This window comes from Coptis chinensis, chromosome 1 (genome assembly GCF_015680905.1).
Source record: "Coptis chinensis isolate HL-2020 chromosome 1, ASM1568090v1, whole genome shotgun sequence".
NCBI classification, from domain to species: Eukaryota; Viridiplantae; Streptophyta; class Magnoliopsida; order Ranunculales; family Ranunculaceae; genus Coptis; species Coptis chinensis.
The window spans coordinates 64,803,537-64,827,611 of NC_141456.1; the positions used below are offsets into that span (position 1 = coordinate 64,803,537).

Consider the following 24,075-nt stretch of genomic DNA (forward strand, 5'->3'; position numbering starts at 1 on the left):
GAAGACTAATAAGAGAATGGTAGATAAAGTCAATTTTAATCAATTGATCAAGAGCAGGGTAGTGTTGCAGTAACAACATTTTGAGTGATAGATAGACATCGACATTGTTATCTACCGCAGTTGGATTTCCAACACCATTACAAAAATTTCTGTGTGTTCTAAGTTCTAACACCATTACCATTATCCCAATTTTAGGCATTTGTACATGAGTACATTACGGTTTTGCATTATTCCGTTGTCGGATTGCATTTAGTTGTTCTGAATATTTACATCAAATACATACATAGTAAACGACAATCTGTTAATGAAAAACGACAATGTACTGATGATTGTCGTCGAAAATAATCACAGAAACCATTATACAAAAATATACGGAGTACCCTATCTTATCGAATAATGAAATATTTGTTTGCAATTGTAAACCCTAAACCCTAGTTCATGTAGTTGTTCAATTTTTTGTTGAATGATAATGTTGTGTTTATTTACATCTATTATTGTTATTGGCTTTGTGCAGGATCAGGCGAATGAGCGATATATAAGAAAGTAGTAGACCATAAGTCTACGAGGGGAAGAAATCAAGATGCATTTTTGGCTGCTTGTAAGTTCGTTGCTTGTCAGCAAGAACATAAGCCTCGCACCGTAAAGGGTACATGCTAAGCTTCCTTAATATGTGGATTTCTTCCCTATTTATCTTACTAATCCCAACCTCCTTGATTTGCAGAGGCGCTTCTGTTCTCGTCTAGGCATGAATCACCAAGCTATTAAAGCTGCACAAGAAGCAGTCCAGAACTCATTCCAATGCATCAAGGCTGATACCTAATTGGTATGCCAAGGATGAAGACTTAAAGAATCTTGGCACTCTTTGTCAATGACGAACTCATTCCAATGCACAATGTTAAAACGGAGTAACCGATGCAATGTCGTGGACATCACTAGCCATTTTGTATATTCAGATTTCAGACAAGTGTTTTGCGTCATTTATAACAAATATATTTTTTTTCTATTTTCTCCTAAGGCATTAACTTCCCCTTCGAGATAAAAAAAAAGTAAGATGATGCTTTACCTGTATCTCTCTTGCTAAGATACTTTTAAACAACAAGTATACATATATAATTTAGTCATACAAACCAAAATTTATCTATTTGAAGATCTTAGATAATATCTTTTTCATTTGAGCACAACTTACTAACTTGGGAAAAAATGAAGTAAATAAAATGTAGTAGTACGTATATCGTTTGTTGTTAGCTTTGAAGATTTATGCAGCATGGTCGTGGTAATAAGATGTTGGAACTGTGCTATTCAATATGACCAATGATCAATGTAATTTAATGTTAGATAAACATGCACATATACATTGTCGTAATTGAATATTACAGTGTCGCAACCTGTGAGTACATCTTTACCAAAAAAAACTTGATGGTACATTTCAGTGTGATAGACGTTGTTATCTAGGTAGTTGGATTTCACACTTCATTATTTATCCTTTACCAATATACATAACAACATAAAAGAACATGCTTGAATAACCACAAATATGTACTTCATAATCTTTCTATTCATTCAAAACAGTGAGGCGGCTTAGTACCAAAAACAGATCACAAACATGAAGTACCAAAATGGGAGTTACATAACACCTCCAATTTCCAATTTCATAAAATATAATACGCAGGTGATGAAGAATATCTAATGTCATTAGTCATCTCCCACTTTCACATAACCAAAATGCATGCATGATTTCTGTCCATTCTAACTCATCTGCAAAACCTATAGAATTTCATGAAAATATTAATATAAGAATAAGAGTAATCTAAGAATAAAATGAGCTGAGTACTCAAAGAATTTTTTTTGCAAACATTCAAACATGTGTAAATAATTGTAACAAGGCAGAAAGATTATCACCTTACTAGGATCATTAAGGTTGATGTTCATGCTACCATGAGATAAGTCATTAGCTCCTAAACTCGAAGATTGTTGACTGCACAAACTAAGAATGCATATCACTACAGACTACAATTACAAGTTAACAAACATGAGCAAATAATGGTCATAATCTATAACTCAAACCTGGCAAGTTTCTTAACATCCTTAGCTTGACCGGGATTGGTTCTTGTTTGTTTCTTGCCATTATTGTCGGTCCATGATTTTTGCCTTCCTGGTCGCCCCTTATGCTTCATAATGGGTGGATCTTTCAATGGTTTCACTTTGCGCATACGTATTCTAGACTTCGTTTGGCTAAACTTTTCACTTGGTGCACTTCCAATTTGCTTTATGGGGCTGATTTCCACATTTTTGAATGTCGCTTCAACTTTCTTTAAAAGATTATAGAAACCCTTCATTGCAACCTTAAATGCTTTGACTGATGAAGCACCTTTAGTTGCTATATTAATGGCTTCACGACAGAGTTGGCTAAACCTTATTGTAACAGATGCATGACAATCATCTACCATTTCTTCTCCATCTTTGGTTGTCACTGATCCAGACTTCGCATCCTTTGTCCATCTTTTAAGCACGTATTTTTCTGGAAGGTTCAAAACATCCACAACTACAAATATCTTCATAATGTGTCTGCACAAGTATCCAGCAAATTCAAACAACAAACAATTGCATGTGACAGTATTATCACAAGAATCATATGTTACGATTTGAAATGTATGATCATGACCATCCCTCCACACATGAAACGTGGGCTTTGTACCGGTTTCCTCAATCTTTCTTTGGCCATAAGAAAAACCTTCTTGGAGTTGTTGCTGAAACCTTACAAAAATTTCTTTCGTGTAAACTTCAGTAGCTTCCTTCTCAATTACCATAGAAAAATTCAAAGCACGATTGGTATAATTGCTTTTATAGTCTTTATCATTTTCAGCATCTCACCTGCATACTACAGCCATTTCAAACTGTTTCATAAATGTTATCAAAGGCAAAGATCTCTTCAAGTAGCCATCAAAGTACGCATTAATACTCTCACTCCATTGGGTCGTGTACATAGATGCACAAAATATATCACGCGTATAAACTGAAGCCCATTTCTTTCGCTTTTCAAATAGGTTTGCTAACTATTTATTTTCTCCTAGCTGGTACCTTCCAATCATCCCATTCCAACCAAGCTCAAACGTTTCGACGGTCTCATACCCATACAAACATTTAACAAAATCATCCCAAAAACGATGGCGCGTACCAGGTAACACTTTCTCAATAACTCCCCCAATTGCAGATTCTTGATATGTTAGAATCACTTTTGGTTGCTTACCGTTCATTGCCCTCATCCATGCCTTGATGACCCATTCAAAAGACTCCATACATTCATTATAAAGCAATGCACCACCGAAGATTGTTGTTTGGTAATGATGGTTGACACCTACAATTGGGCTGAAAGGCATACCATACCGGTTTGTCCCATAAGTAGGATCAAAGCAAACAACATCTCCAAAATAGTGATAATCCATCCTTGACCATGCATCAGCCCAAAAGAAATTCTTGGTTTGGCCTTCCAGATCCATTTGGATTGAGTAGAAAAATGATGGGTTGTCCATTTGTTGATGCTCAAAAAATTCAAGGAGAACTTCCACATCTCCAAGTTGAAGCTCATGTCTTCGAACCTTACCGAGAATGTTTCTAGCATCTCTTTCAGTGTAGCCAATATTACGAATTCCTTTAGCTTCAACACCCATATAACGCAACATAAGATTGACTTTAACCCCAGCTAATTGCTTGTTCCCCAACATTTGTTCTTGTTCTTTTGGTACCTTTTTCGAAGACCGAAGTTTGTGTCGTTTGCTTAGAGTTGCAAGGTTGTGATTATGCTCCTCAATAACTCGAGTGACAACCCAGTTTTTCTTTTCGTTTCTTCTTATTGACATGACAGCCTTGCACCCAATTCTTGTATCAGATCTTTTTCTCTGCCTCTGCTCAATCGGTTTTGATCTAGTAGCGTTGCGAAAAACTTGGAGGGAACAGCAGTATGACCGAGCTATGATTTCATTGTTACACTGAGATTTACCTGTAGCGTATTTTCTAATGCTGAATCTTGCCTTCCTTACAAAATAATTATAAAAATCATAGGCTTCTTCTGGAGAATCGAATTCCATGCCAACACAAGGTCGTATGCTATTTAACATGTCTTCGTTGTCCTCATCCATTTCAATGCCTCCACTACCATTTTCGACGTTTCAACATTATCAGCATTGGCTCTGACAATATTTTCCCATTCAAGATGCTCATCTCCTTCAAATAACCCATGGTCTTCTTGATTCTCAGTAACAAATTCGAGCATGTCTTTCTCATTAGAACTATTATAATAGTCTTCAACAACATCACAAGAAATTTTTAGACTATCACTATTTTGATGTGGTTGCTCCATAAATAGATCTAGGGTGCAATAAAATAGTGACAAGTTTAGAAAATAAATGAACTCACTAGCAGAAAAAGAACAAATTATGAACTAATGCTCGAAATCACATAGGTTGAGAAACGTCTCTTTGAAAGGTTGATATGTATAGTTTTTTTTTTTCTATTTTTGTTCAATAGCAACAGCTAAAGAGAAATAAAAAGAGACTTTGTCTCAAAACTGAAAATTAGATTTCTTAACTCATTCCATCTGTATACATTGTCTATTTATACTAAACACTTAACAATGAAAACTAAACTGATTACAGAGAGAGAAATGTTTGTTACAACTGCCTAACTAACTCAAGCTGACGTGGACTCTTTTCTCATTTTTTCTTGTTTTTCTGAACTGCTATATTCTCTTGCTTATTAGCCTCCCTCAAGCTAAAGGGAGCTTGCCTCACTGAAAGCTTGTAAATTAGCTCCTGGAAACGAGAAGTGGCCAAACCTTTTGTGAATACGTCTGCAACTTGATCTGCTGTACAAACATATTTAATTTCAAGAAGTTTAGCAGTAACCAACTCTCTGACATAATGGTAATCAACCTCCAAATGTTTGGTCCTAGCATGAAAAATAGGATTACTGGAAAGAGATATAGCAGAGATATTGTCACACCACAACAAAGGAGGATTTAGCAGAGGAATTTTCAGATCATTAAGTAAAATGCAGATCCAATAAATCTCAGCTGCAGTATGGGCTAAACTTCTGTATTCAGACTCAGTGCTCGATCTAGAGACAGTTGTTTGCTTCTTAGCACTCCAAGAAATAAGATTCTGACCAAAATAGATGCAAAAGCTAGAAGTTGATCTCCTATCAGTTGGACATCCAGCCTAATCAGCATCAGAATAGGCAGTAATGGCAGTAGAACTTTTTGTGAAAAATAAGCCTTTATCAATTGTACCCTTGAGATATCTGAGAAGTCTTTTTACTGCAATCATATGATTTGTAGTGGGAGCATGCATGTATTGACAAATTTGATTTACAGAAAAGGAGATATCAGGTCTAGTCCATGTAAGATATTGTAAACCACCCACAATCGATCTGTATTCAGAAGGATCAGAAAGAGGAGAACCACTGTAAGGATCTAACTTGACCGAAGTAGAACATGGAGTTGAGCAAGGTTTTGCATCAGCCATCTTTGCTCTCTGTAGAAGATCATACGTGTACTTAGTCTGAGAAAGAAATAGACCAGTAGAATTTCTCTTAACCTCCATGCCTAGGAAAAAATTAAGAGAACCAAGATCCTTCATGGCAAAACTTGTGCTAAGTTGTTGAATGAGAGAGTTGCAATATAAAGTGGAATTGCTTGTGACCAGAATATCATCAACATAGACTAGAATGTATGTAGTAATGCTATCCTTTATTCTTATAAATAAGGAAGGATCAGCTTTGGACAAAACAAAACCAAGAGAAAGAAGAGCATGCACTAGAGCTTCATACCAAGCTCTAGGAGCTTGTTTCAGACCATACAATGATTTTTGAAGCTTGCAAACATAATTTGGCTTTTCTGCATCAACAAAACCTTTGGGTTGCACCATATATACCTCTTCTTTAAGATGCCCATGTAAGAATGCATTGGAGACATCTAACTGTTTGATATTCCAATCATTTTGAACAACTATAGACAATATCATTCTTATGGTAGAGGGCTTCGCCACAGGACTGAAAGTTTCAGTGTAGTTAACACCAAGTTGTTGACTGAACCCTTTTGCAACAAGCCTAGCTTTAAACTTGTCTAAGCTACCATCTGCTTTCTGCTTTAGTCTAAAAACCCACTTGTTGTCAACAAGATTTTGCATAGGATCTGGAGGTACCAGAATCCAGGTTTTGGTCTGTAATAAAGCATTATATTCATCAGCCATATCTGACCTCCAGTTAGGATCTTTAACTGCTTGATTGAATGTTGTCGGAGTAGGTGGTAAGTTTTGTAGTGTTGAGGAAAGAGCAATAGGTAATGGATGTTTTGTGGCCATGTGAGCTTTTGGTTTCGAAATGCCATTCTTTAACCTAGTTTGCATTTTGTGAGCATTTGTAGAGAGAGAAATGTCTTGATCAGAATTAGAAGAAGATGATTGGTGAATTTCAGGAATGAGAGTGGATAAAGATGGAGGAGATGAATTATGAGTAGAATGAGTAGATGAATCAGTGAACAATAAAGAAGAATGAATATGTTTTGTTTTGAGAAAAGGATGAAATGAAAGATGATTGTCAGAGTTTGGAGTAGAAGAACTAGCAAATATTTTTGATTTATAAGGAAATTCTGATTCATTAAAGATAACATGTCTAGAAACAAACACTCTTCCAGAAATTGGCTCAAGGCACCTATACCCTTTATGATCTAAACTGTAACCAATGAAGACACAATGTTTACTTCTCATGTCTAATTTATTATGAGAATAGGGTCTAAGCCAAGGAAAGCAGCTGCACCCATAGGTTTTCAAAAAAAATATAGTCAGGAGTTTGCTTGAAAAGTTTTTCCCAAGGACTTAAGTTAAGAAGAGTTTTGGATGGTAGTTTATTGATAAGAAAAGCTGAAGTTTGAACAATTTCCAACCAATAAGAAGTAGGAAGATGGGATTGAGCTAGAAGAGTTCTTGTCGTCTCTAAAAGGTGTCTGTGTTTTCTTTCAACCACACCATTCTGTTCTGGTGTGTGAGCACAACTGAATTGATGTTTAATACCAGATTGTGTTAAGAGGTTTTGAAAAACATAACTGGAAAACTCACCACCACAATCAGACCTTACACATTTAACATGATAATTAAGTTGATGTTCAATAAGAGTTTTGAACTTGACAAATCAAGAGAAGAAATCAGATTTCATAACTAATGGAAAAACCCAACAATATCTTGTATAGTCATCCACAATGGTTACAAAGTACCTAAAACCACTTATTGAACATATTGGTGAAGGCCCCCAAAGATCAATATGCAACAGTTGCAATGGATCATATGTGGTAGTATTAGAAACAGAAAAAGGTAATTTGTGACTTTTGCCCAATTGGCAATCATTACAAAAAGAAGTAGACTTGCTAGAATTTTGAACAAGAAGATTGTGCTTGCTGAGGACTTGATAAAGTGTTTGTGAAGAAGGATGGCCCAATCTTTGATGCCAAGTAGAGAAGGAAGCTTTATTACTGAAGAAAGCTGAAGGTGATGAATGAGTGACAGTGTTGAAGGTGAAAGGATACAGTCCATTGTTAGACTTGCCTTGAGAAAGGATCCTCTGTGTAGTATTGTCCTTAACAATAAAGCCAGCGGAATGAAAGGTGAGTGAACAGTTATTGTCAGTGACAAATTTGTGTACAGATAGCAGATTATGGGTCATGTGAGGAACATGTAAAATGTTGTGCATATTAAAGCATGCAGAAGAATCAGTAGAACACAATGTAGAAGAACCTGTGTTTAGAATGTTCAAACCTTGACCATTGCCTACTCGAACTTTCTCCTTTCCCTTATAGGAAGAATAAGATCCAATATTTGCTAAATCTGGAGTGATATGACGTGAAGCTCCTGTGTCTGCATACCAGTATGGAGAAGAATTCTGTTGAGGAGCATGTGTAGCATAATAGGCAGCATAATTGACTTGAGGAGAGAACTCTGAATTAGATTGAAAATCTGAGCTATTGTTCTGAAACTCTGAGCCATAGTTCTGAAAATCTAATCCATCACAGTAGTTCTGAGAAACAAAAGAATTGACATCTTCATAAGCATTATAATCATTGAAATCAGTAAAAGAAATGTCTTCAGTAGGGTATTGTGATGAAGATGCATTGTCACTGATGCTTGCTAGCATTGCCAATTTGGATGGAGGAATCTTGCCAGCATAAGCATGACTCATTCTATGATGACAATCTATTGCAAGATGTCCTGTTTTGCCACAAACTTGACATACTGGTCGATTTCCTTGATGAGCAGAAGAAGCTCCACCTTGAGTGTTATAATTTCCTTGATGTGAAGAAGAAGCTCCACCTTGAAAACTTGGATTATACTGCTGAAAACCTCCTCTTGTAGGAACAAATTTGCCCTGCTGACCACTATTGTAGTAACTATTGTTACCTCCTCTGAAATTATTTCCACTATAATAATTGTTTTGATATCCAGAACCAGACCCTCTGTAATTACCTCTGTTAGGTTGATAACCACCTCGAAATGAACCTTTATTGTACTGAAAATTTCCATTGTTAAACCCCCTTGTTGTGTAAAAGGCACGTGAGTTGTCATGAGGCGAGACATTGTTCATATCTTCAAGTGACAACTCCTCACTCAGTAAAAAACCATGGAGCTCATCAGGAGTTACAGATTGTTGCCTTGTTCTTATAGAAGTAACAAAGGGTTTGTAATCATTTGTTAATCCTCTCAATGTATGAAATACTATATCTTCATCCTTAACAGTATTTCCAGCAGCAGCTAAAGAATCCGTGACTTGCTTAATATTGTGAAGATACTGAGCTATAGAGAGATTCCCTTTCTTCATATCTTGAAGCTTTCCCTTTTTGCATAACATGAGCAGTAGTAATAGTTGCAAATCATTTTTCCAGAGTCATCCATAATTCATGAGATGAATTCATTCCAATAACATATGGTAACACTTCTAGAGACATTGTGGCATTTAGCCATATGAGTAACGTTTGGTCTCTCCAAGATCCATTCAATATAACCGGGGATTAATCGATTTGTGAAATTTCCTCTAACATCTCTTTAAAACTTATCGGGACGGGTTTTCGTCCAAGAACAATGTTTAGCATATTAGAATTACATAAAATAGGCATAAAGACATTCTTCCACATGATATAATTCTCTTTATCTAACTTTAAAGGAACAAGATTTCCAATATTCGAAAGGAAAGATTCTCAAACAAACTTACTAATGAAAGTGGTTCTGCCATTGTGTGATCATGAAAATTCATTGGAATGTTGTTGAACTGATTGCTAGTAGGTATATTTGATTGATGTTGACTCTGATTTTGATTTTGATTATGAGTATGATCTGTTGATGGTGAAGATGTTCCTTGATTAGGGATTCGCGGTCGATGTAGAAGGTATAGGTGATTGAACAATTCTTGGAGCCATTTGAAGAACAAAATTCTCAATTTGAGATTGATACTGATGAACTCAGTTAATTTGTGAATGATCAAAGATGAAAAATTGAATAAATTTGATGAATTTTGTATTGAATCAAGAATTTGGATGAATGGAATTGAAAGATTTGTTGTCAATTTGATCATCAACAATGAAATTAAAAATTTAGGGTTTGGATCGATTTAGATCTCTTATGAGCGAATGCTCTGATACCATAAAGAGAAATAAAAAGAGACTTTGTCTCAAAACTGAAAATTAGATTTCTTAACTCATTCCGTCTGTATACATTGTCTATTTATACTAAACACTTAACAATGAAAACTAAACTGATTATAGAGAGAAAAATGTTTGTTACAACTGCCTAACTAACTCAAGCTGACGTTGACTCTTTCTGCTGTTTTACTGTTTTTCTGAACTGCTATATTCTCTTGCTTATTAACAGCAACACAAATGAGTTTCAATTCTCGAGAGAGAAAGGGATGACGTAAATGACGACAGCATGGGGCATGACGTTTTTCTTCAACTTAAAGAGTACTGCTGGTGAGCATCACCACGCTATCTAACGGTTTAGATAGCAACGTGTACCATAATGCCCAAGAGATCGATCTTTTAAGATCGGGACTCAGTTGGAAAAATTGGAAACAGAAAAAAAGCAAGGGGCATGGCGTGCCTCGTATCTTGTTGTTCAACTACTACAGCTCCATCCCCATTTCTTCTCTCCTCAGACTTCATTCGAAGCAGAACAAGCAAACCCACTTCTCTTTCCTTCTTTTCTTCACTTCCCCAGTTTAACATATCTGTAGAAGAATCATTCACAAAACATCCTTTTGCTCCTCCACCCTACAAGGTATGCACTGCACTGTATCTTTCTTTCTTTTTTAGTTTATGTTTCATAACATGTGGTTTTTAAAAAAATTTGTTTGAGATATATCTGTTTATATGGTGATTAGACTTGTTGAGTGAACTGGGTTTAGTTCAATACTTAATACCCAAGGTTTGTTGTGTCATGGAGTGTAACTAAACAATGAAGTTGAGTGAATTAGTTGTGTTGGATCGTAAAGATGAAAATTTTGAATGACCCATTTGAAGAGATTCAGTTGATGGGCTTGAAAAATAACCAATTATAGTGCATATGCGATGTTGAGCACTGATGTCAGAAAACACATGCATTCTTATGAAGAATCATAGTTGGAGCAAATTATAGGGGTATAAATCAGTAGGGCTGGTCATCTAGTCAAGTTACAGTATGTTCAGGCTTGGCTTGTTTTCAAAATGAGCCCTGCTGATATTACAATACGAGTCAAGCCTGAGTAGCTTGGTTTATTTACCGTTGTAGGATGATATTCAAGTTGAGCTTGTTCATGCTCGGCTCATTTTTTCAACGAGCTTTTAGTTATCCTCAAGGGCAAGCTCCTTAAGCGGCCAGCGCTAGCTGAGCCTGAGTGGTGGCCAGCCCTACAGATTGGTAGTTAAGTATGTAGTAGTAGAACTAATGAACTATGTTCAGGTAAAGGGGAAATTGGATTGTGGTTGGTAGGGGAACTTACTCAATTTTTTTTTTGTGGAAAGCTGTCTGTGTAAACACGTGTAGGTACGTAGATTGCACCTATCCGTAATTTCTGTCGACTGTGTGGTGCTATTTTTTTCGATAATATCTGGTTGTAGCATTGAGACGGCAAATAATCTGCGAAAGTAGTAGATTGTCCACTAAATTTTCGTTAAACAAGCATGGGAAGTTAATTGAAGGTTACATGGTACCTTGATGAAGCGGTCCATAATTTTAAGGTGTTTTGTGCTATGGGAATACGTAACCCAGTGGGTAGCATAAGCTTTGTCATTCGTCTAATTTATTGTTCCCCATTTAATCCGTTTATTGTATTTTTTTTCTGCCTCTTGTTTCCCTAGTATTAGTTTCTAATTTCATTCATTCATTTATTATTATTATTATTATTATTATTAATCATGATAATGGATTTCATTTAAAAAAGAAGGATCTGATGTGGGTATATGACATCCATTTTTGGAGCATCATTATTCATTTGTTACCTATATCGCAACCAGATTGCAATTTGACAGTTTTAGTTCATGTATTTTTTTGAAGTTGACTACAGAATGAATTAGAAGGTTTTGGTTTAAATAAAGTGTAAGTCATGGTCCATGATTCAAATGTAAGCCAGCCCATTGTTAAATCGGTTGAGTCCCTTAGATAAGTACTATTTTCTTCCTTGTCAAATAGGCAAAAATAAAAAACTTGTTGCGAGCTTCACGCTTGGGACTAACTAATGTACTTGCCATACAATACTCATTTTCTGTATGTCAATGTTCTCTGCATTGAGGATGTTTTGATACCATCACTTCGTTCTAGATAAAGTTGGTGAACTATAGGAATGAGGAGTGTATACTGCACTGCTTTTTTAATTAATTCACTCTGTTTGTGAGGTAGCTATTAAGCTTCATGAGAACAAGGAGTGAAACACAAGCAAGTAGGTCAGGGTCCTCTTGGAGACTGAACAGAAGATAACACTATAGAAACTATTACGTCCATAGCATGCACGATATGTTTAGCTTCGCTACGTACTAGCCATGTGAACTAATAGTGGCTTGATTTATGTGGTGTTAGAAGAGGAGATGTTGTTCCCACCCTCACGTGAGGCCTTTTTTGCTAAGCAATTTGTTAGTCCATTGCTTCATTCTACATTCCTACCTCTAGGATTTAGTCAGTTGGGTGATTGAACTTTTTATGTATGGAATCCTTGTTCAGACTATATGGTTTCCACATCCCAACAGTTTCTCTTATGTAGTCTATTCTAGTTTAGTTCTGTGGCATTCCATTTAGAACCTGACTGTTTAGATACTTGATTTTGATTAACAAATCAGAACCACTTGTAATAAACTTAGGAGCAGGTAAAAAGGCAGTTGATAGATGATGAAGAAAGTCTTACACATGAAAAGGACTGGAACACCATTCAGGCATTCAGTAACTCTTGCTAGGAAAAAAAAAATCACTCGGCAAATTTCAAAATAGTGGTATGATCAAAGCAATCCAAAAAGCCATTATGTTTATGGGGAAGGAAAAATAGGGATTGGCTAAGAGAAAGAAGTGCTAATGAGATGACTTAAATTATATTTGGGTCAGCTTTTAATGCAGTGATCTGTATGCGGAGCTCCTGAATGTCTCTCTCTCTAGTTTCACACCTGCTGTCATGTTCAGATTGTAACATGAGCTTTTTTGTCTTTAGTATGTATATCTTTGAAACAGTAATAATTTGATATAGGGAGGTAGCTTGCTTTACGGATATGTTCATTTTTTTGTCATTTGTTATTTTGCAAATGTACAAGCTGGGATTCAGCAGACTACGGCCCTACCAGTTTCCTAATTCAAAGTTTATTATTGTTTTGTCATTTTGATTTTATTTTTGGAAATGCAATCTGGATTTAGTAGACCCCTGTCAGTTTATTACGTCAAAATTTAATCTCTATTGAACCAGATATTTTCTTAGAAAAGGGAGTCAAAGAATAGGTGTCTGAAACTTTCATGAGGAGAAGGGAAAGTTGTTTCTTTTATTTTTAATTTGCTCTGATTCATGATCAATGATGACAAGTAGGTTCATTGGGAATTTTACTAATTAATTAATTAATTTTTTTAGGGCTTTGTTGTTCATGCTGCTTGGACACGGAGGTCTAAAAGTGAAGCTGCAAAGAAACCCAACAGGAAATCTTGGAAGCAAAGGACAGATATGTATATGAGGCCTTTCTTATTGAATGTTTTCTTCTCAAAGAGATTTATCCATGCAAAGGTGATGCATAGGGGAACCTGCAAAGTGGTCTCCGTTGCTAGCACCAATTCCAGGGATTTAAGAAACACTTTACCTTCCCTCATTGATAACAACGCCTGCAGGACCATTGGGACATTGATCGCAGAGCGATCCATGGAAGCTGATGTTTTTGCAATGTCTTATGAACCAAAGAAGGACGAAAGAATTGAAGGTAAGCTTGGGATTATCCTTGATACCATAAAAGAGAATGGGATCATATTTGTACCCTAGTCAGCCTGTGTTTAGGTTCCAATTTTTGTAGTCATAACTTGTTATTGTTTAGTTATGATAAATGGAACAAAAAAAAAACGCGGTACTTCTTTGCTTTCTGAAGAACAGGTTGTACATCAACTAATTACTAGAGTAACCGCGTGTTTGTACTCTATTTCTGTAATGCATATTTGCATCTTCAGTATTGCTAATGGTGTGGTGGCGGTGGTTGTTTTGTATGTCTGTAAGTTTATGCAAAGTTTGTACGACTCTTTATACACTAAAACATGAAGGACCCAATAAACATAATATGCTTTAGCTTGTTGCCTTATGTGGTGGGCGGGATAGGCATCTTACAGACTTAGGGGCCATTTGTTTTTGCCTCTTATAAGATGTGACTCAGTGATTTTGGATATTTTTTTGGTTTGTTTTTTGCCTCTTATAAGAGGCATTCTACTAGAAATGTCTTATAAGAGGCTCCAATTCTATAAGTACCAAAATTAGATCTACTTCAATTTTATAAGTCTTATAACTTGAAAAATGACTCAAACACCCCCGTCCATATACCCGTAGCCTCATTTATCTCTTCTTCCATTTTCATTATCTTATTTTCCAAATAACTCCATTACCCTAACCACCACCACCACCACCATCACCATCACCACTACCACCACCATCATTACCTCCACCACCACTACCATCGAACTATTAAGACTATCACCACCACCACTGTGCTATTAAAACCACCACCACCACTACCACCGTACTATTAAGACCAATATCATCACCTCCACTACCACCACCACTGTACTATTAAAACTATCACCACCACCATACTATTAAAATATCCATCACTTCTACTACCACCACCATCACCATGCTATTAAAACCAATATCATCACCTCCACTACCACCACCACCGTGTTATTAAGACCACTACCACTACCACCGCCAATTAAGGTAGTTTCCTAAAATTGATATTCTAATTATCAAAATTGATTTGAAACCGAAAATCAAACTATACGTTTATTTCAAATTAATATATTCAAGTTAAATGTGATGTAAAATAGGGTTATATTTGTCAAATAACCATCTATAAGATGTCATGTATTTGTTTTTTCTATTTTTACAAGTGCGTATAAGAGGAACTTAAAATTAAAAACAAACCACTTTATAAGACCATCTTATAAGACCCTCTTATAACACATGGTCTTATAAGACGCTCTTATAACTTAAACCAAAAAAACAAATAGCCCCTTACACACGCTAGATATAGGTTTAGAATATATACGCGGGATTTCTTTTTGATTTTGTTTGGTAACATGTGGGAAAGGGATCTATATAGAGTCATATATATATATATGCTTGTTTAATGGTATCCCACTGATCAACAGAAAAATGACGTAAACTGTATTACCTCAATAAATTGATTTGAACTTTCCAGAACATTGACATTCCTAGTGGAGAAGAAACTGCATTCTGTTATCCTATTATTCCCAGGCCCCTTCTATTATCAGATCGAACTTTTGGTCGGATATGTTGAGTAATGTTTGAGTGATGTCATTAGTCCATGTTAGAAGGCTAAAAATTGAACGTATAGAACAATTCCGTAGAACCTTTGCAGTTAACCAATAGTTTGTTAGGTTTCAATAGAATTTTGGGTACGGCATATTATCTTTGCCCTTCTAAGATACTGTATTGGTTCATAACTGAACAATTAGTACAAATCCCCCGTCAATCCTGGTTCAGCAAATGGTCTATAAATACGTTTGGGCGTAGCCACCAAAAATGCGTGTAAGAGGTTGTGAATTGTAGGCTGCAGTAATCATGTAGAATGAGGAGGCCAATTTGCCAAGGCATCTGCCACCAATTTGGATCTCCATCTCTGCGATTCCTTCCAATTGTAGCATCTCCATGACTGGCTACAGATTGTTGTCAGAACTTTTGTCTGTCTTGATCGTGAACACAATTTGAAACCTGATAATGCACTGGTTAGTAAGGTGGAATCTACCTCAATTGTTTGAACCTCGACACTATGAATCCCAGCCTGGACTATCGTCTGAGTTGCAATATGCAATTGGATTTGTGCCATGTTATTTGTAAGTACAGTTGCTGTTGAAGACACTTGCTTTTTCTTTTGTATTCCTGCCTAACAGATGCTAAACTTAAATTCAGGCAATATTTGTTATCCTCCAATCCTTTAAAATCCTGAAATGATCAAAGCAACAGATGAGTTAAGTTCTGATGATGTACGCTAGGAAACAACACAAAGACGTGCTTCTTGCAAAACTGATGATAATCAAGGAGGTGCTTCTAGTAGAACAGGCTACATATGCTGCTTAGCTTGAAAACCACAAGCCACCAGTACATCAGATTTCTTAATGACAAAGTAAAAGCCTACTATTAAAAGAATCATCTGATGTTCAAAGGAACACTTATTTTCCAAGATGTTGCAAAAATAGGTCTCGACTTGAACTAGGGATGGGTCAAACATGTTGGGATGGGCCTAATGGGCCTTGATATTTTGGCAACTATTTGCCAAAATGAATCTACCGAAATTTCAGCTACATTCTAAAACAAAGTTAGGGTTTAGAAGAGAGAAAGTGAGACAAAATTGGTTGCTAGGGTTTGGGATTTAGTGCCTCTTTTGAGAGAGCTTTGGAAGAAAAAAGACTTGAGTCTTCTCTTTATTTTTTTATGCCCAAACTTTTTGGTAGTTGTCTATACCATTGAAAGTTGTAGAGTTGAGAGAACATTGTTGTGAGGAGAGAAAAAGAGAGATTTGTGAGTTCCAAAAACGACTAAAAAGGGTATTGAACTTTACAAGTTTTGACAATATGGGGACTAAATTTTTTTTCAGTCAAATTGGAGACCAAACTTTTTAATTTTTGCAATGTGGGGGCATGTATAACATGATATCTAAATTTCTCACACGGTGTTTCACAATTCGAATTAATTTCTATGGTCATGAGATTGTAGCATGAATATACTTTGTTGAGAAAATATATAACAATGTATGTAACTTGTGAATTATGAAACACCGTGTGAGAAATTTAGACTACGTGTAACTAGTCATCTTTAACCGAAAAAACAGTTTAGTCCCCATATTCTCAAAACTTGTAAAGTTCGATACCATTTTTAATCGTTTGTTGTATGAACCTCAAAGTCTCAAATGGGAATCCCTAAGATCAACAATTCAGTTCCCAGTCAATCACTATTCCCCCTCTTTTCTGTCCTCCCCTTTTTTCCTCTCTCTCTTTCCTCTCTTTCTTGCTTAGTGGCCCCCCCCTTTTCATCTCTCCTTCCTCTTCTTTTTATACCACTCCCCTTTTCATCTGGGTCATCCATCTGTCTCTTCATCTAACGGCTTCCTGTTAGTCGTACCTCGGCCACGTCTTCCCCTAGGGTTCTGCAGCTCCGTTCCACTGCTCCCCACCTACCTAATTACATTACCCCCACCTCTCCTCTTTGACTTAGTACACAGTTCTATTCTGGGCCACTACAGATGCCCCTTCTTGACTTCGCGGCCATATGATGGGCTCGAGGTCGAGAACTCTTCCCGTTCTCTCTCCTCTTTTGCTATTACCTGTCCACCTTGGGAAGCGTGTGATGTGAGAGGCACTCATCACACGCGTTCTTTCTGATGGCCCCTGGTTTCCCGTGCAACCACGTGTCATCCTACGACTGGATCCACAGCTGATGCTTCGTTTTCCTCACCGACTGAATTTATCCTTTTGCCCCCGACCTATTTAAACCACTCGCCCCTATCTCTTGCTCTCCCTTGGCTCACTCCTATCTTTTTTCCTCCTCCTCCAAACCTTCACTGGTGTGCGTGTATTTCCTAGTGGTGATCTCCCTAGCACCTTCCTTCTTCTCCGGCTACCTCTCAAGACCTCACTGACTCCTTTTCCCCACTGAAAGGTATGTTTTCTTGACCTTTTCTTCTTTTAGTTGTACTGTTTTCCCCTTCTCATTGCGATCTAAATCGATTCTTAGAGTATGTTCATCTTCCTTCCGATGTCGGGCCCCGAATCTGGTGACTCGACTTCTTCTCATTCATCAGGCACACCTTCTCCCACTCCTTACCCTTCCACGGCCGTACCCTCCACCTCCAGTCGCCTTACTACTTTACTGTCGCCGCCTCCTAGATCTCGTAGACCTAATTTGGACACCATTAGAGCTGCCTATGGTGTTCCAGTCGACATTGTGTTGGAACACGTGCCCTCCGTCACCCACTACCCTCATTTAGTTCCCCGCCGACCGGGCTCACTTGTCATCACCGTAGGTCAGCTGGTTGCCGGTCTGCAGCTTCCCCTTACTCTCTTGGATGTTGAAGTCTGCAACCACTTCAACATTCCCCCTTGTCAAGGTATCGGGAATTTCTGGCGGATAATGTATGTCGCGAATTCCTATAACAGATCCCATGAACCCAAGATTACCAGCCGCGACATCTACTCTCAATACTATCTCAAAACCAGCACCAAAGATGTCAGCATAGGATACCAGTCCTTATGTGTCCGTCCTAAAAAACAATATTTTCTCCTCAAGCTTACCACTTCCGACAAAGTTTGGCACCATTATCCGCTCTATGTATCAGGAAACTTTTTGTCCGCGGATATCCCCTCTTCCCTGACTCTTAACCACCTCGCCTTCCGACTTCGCGGTGAGTATCATAATTCTTTCCCCGTTTTTTCAAAATGCTTTCCCTCCAGTTTACTAACTCATCTCTGTTCTTGTTTACAGGTTGGTGACCGGATTCCAAATCCCGGATTTACGACAGCATCACCTGCCCTATCTTTGCCCATATCCGCGGCCTAGGCTTCGTCCAAGCTACCCTCCTTGGTATTCATCCCACCACCGCGACCCCCTTACCGCCCATTCCCGCTCTCAACACCTTCCGCGGCTTATCAGGTCCCTTTTTTCGCCCTCCCCTTCCCAAGGAACGAAAGCCTCGCGCATCCCCTCCTTCCAAGAAGAGGTCCCGTTCACATAGCTCTCAACACCGCCTTCCTCGATCTTCTCCACATTCCTCCGCCTCCCGTGAACCTCAAGATATCCACCCTTCCGCTATCCCCAGTGACATCCCTTCCTACCGCTCTATTTCCCATTGGGACGACCAATTCACCTCCCACCCCTCACTTACTGCAACCATGGATGTTCACAAACAGAAGCTGTTCGACAACGACTCTGATGATGAAGAAGTCACAGAGATTCCTTCCACTGAGGTACGGATCACCACTGAACAACCGCCCTCCAAGAGGCCGCGGACATCATGCTCCACAGAGCCCGAACTCTCCTCGCAGCAATCTCCCGCATCAAGAGACCCTGCACCCAACCCTTCAACCCGACCCTCTACCACTTCTTCATCTCCCCCTCGCCGGGCTGGCAAGGAACCTGTCCCTGCTCCCGCCCCCACAGATGCCCCGGCACCCAACCTTACTTCTGCCGAAGAATTCTGCCCTGTCTTCTAGGTGCGCAACCGTCGGGTAAATATTGACGACTCCGCTCTGGATAATTCCGCGGTTGCCTCCTCCTTGTTTTACAACTCCCATTTGCCCCGAGACATTGCCTATGCAGATGGCGGCACGTTCGACTAGCACCGCACTTCGTTGTATACCAATTGGGAAAGGGTGCGTTTTTTTTTTTGACCTTCTCCCTTGGGTCTCAGGTCAGTTTGGACATCTCGTTCATGATCCCGACACGCTTCGCCAAAGACTAGAAACAAGCTAATCGCCCTGAGGAGTTGGGACGCCCCCCAGGCTTCGGGCGCCAATGCTGTCCTTCAATCGGAGTTAGCGACTGCCAACTTGGGCAAACTCAAGGCCCAAGACAAGCTCCAGACTGCGGAGGGTTCTCATCAAAGGTACATGGACCAAGTCAACGATCGTCTAAGCCAGCAACGGGATTCCCTCCTCCAGCACCACCAGCTCAACCTGGAATCTATGTCCCAGCAACACCAAGAGGCCCTCAAACAGCAGCATCAGGAGGCCTGGGCCGCCGAGTAGCAAAAGAACTTGGCTAACATGAACACACTCCGTGACTGTTTCAAGCTCCTGGCCGACAAGAGGGTGGCCAAAAAACTCCAAGAAGTAATGGACAGGCTTACCCAAGAAGGCCGTCTTCTCCCAGAAACACCTGACATTTCAGCGACTGGCCCCCCGGGGAACACCGGGGATGCTTTGCCGGCGCAAGAAGTCCTTTCAGCGCCAATGGAGCCAGAGGATTGTACCTCCTTGGAAATTGCCGCTGCCCTCTCAGCCGAGACCTCCGAAGATGCCACGGCTGCCCAGATTCACTCGCCTTCCCATGTGTCGACTGGCAACGAGTCTGTCCCCGCAATGATTTAGAGACCTTTGCGTTTGTAATATGACATTTTTGTTTCCCTGGCTCATGATTTAGAAACCTTTGTGTTTGTAACATGACATTTTGCTTTCCTGGCCCTGTCGTTGGTCATACTTGGGTTCTGTATGTTATACTACTATCTTTTTATCATTTGAGGCTACTTATCAATTTGATCTCCCAACTTTCTCTTTATCCACATCTCTGTTTCCTTTCCAAGCTCTGTTCTTCTCTAGTGCCAGAGAAAGGCTTACCCCCTCCGCTGTCTTTTTCCCTAAAATGTGCTGTAATAGGCCGGGGACACTCTCGTTGCCCCCACGCCACTTGCATCTCTAGTCCGCGAAGGGCTCATCCCACTCCGCAGGCTCGCGCCTGTTGGAGATCTCTCATTGCCCACGTATCTCTGCATCTCCGATCCGCGGAAGGCTCATCCCTCTCTGCGGGCTCGCGCGGACTCTCGCCTGTTGGGGCTCTCTTGCTACCTCATGTACCTCCAACATCTCTGATCCGCGGAGGGTTCATCCCACTCCGCGGGCTCTCGCCATTTGGGGCTCCCTTGTTGCCCCTTGTTCTTTCAGCATCCCTGATCCGCGGAGGGCTCATCCCACTCAGCGGGCTCTCGCTTGCTGGGGCTCTCTCATTGCCCCACGTATCTCTGGCATCTCTGATCCGCGAAGGGCTCCTCCCACTCCGCGGGCTTCGCTTTCGCCTCTCTTTGCGCTTTGGGGCTCTCTCTCCGTGATTGCCTCGGACTCTGCGGTCCGCGGAGGGCTCATCCTACTCCGCGGGCTCTCGCCCTTTGGGGCTCTCTCGTTGCCCCATGTACCTCCGGCCTCTCTGATCCGCGGAGGGCTCATCCCACTCCGCGGGTTCGCTTCGGGCTCGCTTCTTTGGGGGTTCTCTCATTGCACGGTATCTCGGCATCCGCGGATCCGCTGAAGGGCTCACCTCACTCGCTGGCTCGCCTTCGCCAGTCGTCCGTTGGGGGGCTCTCTTGCTGCCCCATGTACCTCCAGCATCTCTGATCCGCGGAGGGCTCAACCCACTCCACGGGCTCTCACCATTTGGGGCTCTCTTGTTGCCCCATGTACCTCCTGCATCTCTGATCCGCGGAGGGCTCATCCCACTCCGCGGACTCGCTCGGGCTCTCGCCTACTGGGGCTCTCTCATTGCCCCACGTATCTCTGGCATCTTTGATCCGCGGAGGGCTCATCCCACTCCGCGGGCTCGCTCGGGCTCTCGCCTGTTGGGGCTCTCTCGTTGCCCCATGTTTCTCCTCCCGCCAATACCTAGTTTATATTATTCTTTTAACGCTAAGCATAGCAAACACATTTCCATTCACAAAAGTGCGTTGTGGTTTTATACATTTACATACACTCTAGTCCTTTGTTTCGACTTCATTACCTTACACGCACTTCATTACATTCGGTTGTAAAATCTCTTCAACATTCTTATATTCCACGGTTTTCTCTATTCGCTTTCCCTCGATGGTTTGCAGCCATGACGTGTTCGAACCTCCCACTTCCACCACGGTGTATGGCCCCTCCCAATTAGGACCCAATTTCCCGTCCTTCTCTTCTTTTGTACTGGGAGTCACTCGGCGTAGTACCAATTCCCCTTCCTTGAAACGCCGTGGCCTGACCCTCTTGTTGTACTGTCTCTGCAACCTCCTGTGATACTCCTCCAGTCGGATGCGAGTTGAGTCTCTTTTCTCTTCTATCAGGTTCAAGTCTCCCGCTAATATACGCCAGTTTGTCCCCTCCTCCACCGCTTTGGTCCTCCCAGTAGCTGCTACCATTTCCGAGGGAATTACCGCCTCAACGCCATATGCTAAGGCAAATGGGGTTTCCTTAGTGCTCACCCGCGGTGTGGTTCGGTAAGCCCAGAGCACATGGTTTAACTCATCGGCCCACGCGCCCTTTTTGTCTTCCAACTTCCTTTTCAAATTATTCATTATCGTTTTGTTGGAAGATTCCGCTTGTCCATTGCCCTCAGGATTGTAGGGGGCTGAGAACCCTTGCTTCACCTTGTACACCTGTAGAAATGCTGCCACCTTGGCTCCCGACTGAACTGTGTCCCATTATCTGCAATGATGGCATACGGCAACCCAAACCGACATATGATATTCTCCCATAGAAACTTAATTACTTGTGTTTCCTTGACTTGCTGCAAAGGGATTGCCTCTATCCATTTCGTAAAGTAGTCTGTAGCTGCCAGCATGTACCTCCTTTTACCGCTTGCCATGGGCAACGGACCCACAATATCCATAGCCCACATAGCAAATGGCCACGGACTTGAGACATTATGCAGGGGCTTCGCGCGTGCGAATATAAGCTGTGAAAACCTTTGACACTTGTCGCATTTCTTGGCGAAATCCACCGCGTCTTTCTTCATATGGGGCCAAAAATAACCTTGTGTCAAGAGCCGGTGTGCAGTGGTTCTTCCCGCGGAATGGCTTCCACAATCTCCCTCATGCAACTCCACCAACACCTCCAAGGCCAGTCGAGGTCCTAGGCATTTCAACAAAGGTCCACTGAAGTTTTTTTTTGTATAGTTTGCCCTCCACCAGGACGTACCTCTGCGACGTCTGTTCCAACCTTCTCTTTTCTCTCTTGTCTGTCACCTCCCTTCCCTCCAGGAAATTCCTAATGGGATCTATCCAGCCCCCCTCATTTTCACTGATCTGAAACACCTCTTCCATTTCCATTGTATTAGGCCTTTCCAATCGTCCTACGCTTATAGTCCTTTCCTCCGAACCCAGGCATGGCAGCCGCCACGTACGCTAGAGCGTCCGCGTGCCTATTCTCGCCGCGACCCAGATGTACAAACTGGATTTTCACGAACTTGCCGGACCTCTCATGTACCACCTTCAGATACTTCACCATCCTCGGGCATCGAGCTGTGAACCCCCCATTAGCTTGACATACCACGAGATTCGAATTTGAATACACGATCAGCTCTGTTACCCCCAGATCCTCGGCCATTCTCATCCCCGCTATCACTGCCTCATACTCCGCTTCATTGCTGGTTGCCGCGAAACCTAACTTCATAGTCAGTTCTATTCTGTTGTTTTCGGGTGTGACCAACACGACCCCTATTCCGCTGCAAGTATCGGTGGCTAACCCATCCGTGAACACTCTCCATCCATTTCTCTTATCCCAAGGGTCCAGAAAGTCGGGCTCCACCTCTCTCTCTGGTTCCATCACCATCTCCTCTCCCCAAGTGGGATCTTCGGCGGGGAACTCAGCCAGGAACTCCGCCACTGCCTGTGCCTTCTCTGCGGTCCTTACCTGATACTGTATCTCATATGCACTAAGCATCACCGCCCACTTCAACATTCTTCCCGACCTTTCTGTCCTTAACGCCTGTTTGAGAGGTAAGTTCGTGACCACTACAATGGAATGGGACTCGAAGTAGGGCTTCAGCTTCAGTGCCGAGAAAATCAATGCCAAGGCATACCTCTAAATTCTACTATACCACGTCTCTGCGTCCAATAATGTTTTGCTATGGAAGTACACTGGTTTCTCCACCCTGTCTATGAGACGGACCAATACAGAACTCACTACGTACTCAGTGGCCCCCAAGTACAAGTACAACTTCTCCCCCTCTTTGGGCCGGGACAGTAAAGGAGCCTTGCCCAAATACCCCTTCAGCTCTTGGAATGCCTCATCGCACTCCGCTGTCCATAAGAAATCCGGAGTCTTTCTCAACAATCGATATAGCGGCCTGCATTTATCAGATGATTTGGAAATGAACCTATTCAACGCCGCCACCCTTCCTGCTAGCCGCTGTACCTCCTTAACATTCTGTGGGGAAGGCATCTCTATCAGCGATCTTATCTGCTCCGGATTGGCCTCTATTCCCCGATGAGTCACGATGTAGCCCAAGAACTTTCCTGTGGTCACTCTGAAGGTGCACTTCTCTGGATTCAACTTCAAATTGTATTTCCGCAGTATCCCAAATGTCTCCCGCAAGCCCTCTAAATGTTCCTTCTCGGACATGCTCTTTTCCACCATATCATCTATGTATACTTCGAATTTTGCTTTCAAACATTTTCTCCCCCAATCTTTGGAAAGTGGCTCCCGCATTCTTCAGTCCAAATGGCATCCTTGTATAGCAGTACGTTCCGCCTTCTACCACAAACGTCGTTTTCTCCTGATTTGGCCCATACATCGCGACTTGATTGTATCCCATAGATGCATCCATGAATGAGAATATTTTGTACCCCGTTGTTCTATCCACCAGCTC

At 40.9% G+C, this 24,075-nt stretch overlaps 1 protein-coding gene and 1 pseudogene across 1 annotated transcript; one reads left to right on the forward strand and one right to left on the reverse strand.

Annotated features, from left to right (window-relative positions):
• Positions 1-1,746: 1,746 nt before the first annotated feature.
• Positions 1,747-3,568, reverse strand: LOC147524947 (protein FAR1-RELATED SEQUENCE 5-like; annotated as a pseudogene).
• Positions 3,569-10,027: 6,459 nt separating this feature from the next.
• On the forward strand, positions 10,028-13,727 carry LOC147524948 (Ribosomal L18p/L5e family protein). Its single transcript, XM_086604730.1, has 2 exons — positions 10,028-10,310; positions 13,111-13,727. Exons 1-2 carry the CDS (start codon positions 10,125-10,127, stop codon positions 13,507-13,509), a joined length of 585 nt encoding a protein of 194 aa, XP_086460856.1. The 5' UTR covers positions 10,028-10,124; the 3' UTR covers positions 13,510-13,727.
• The last annotated feature ends 10,348 nt before the right edge of the window (positions 13,728-24,075 follow it).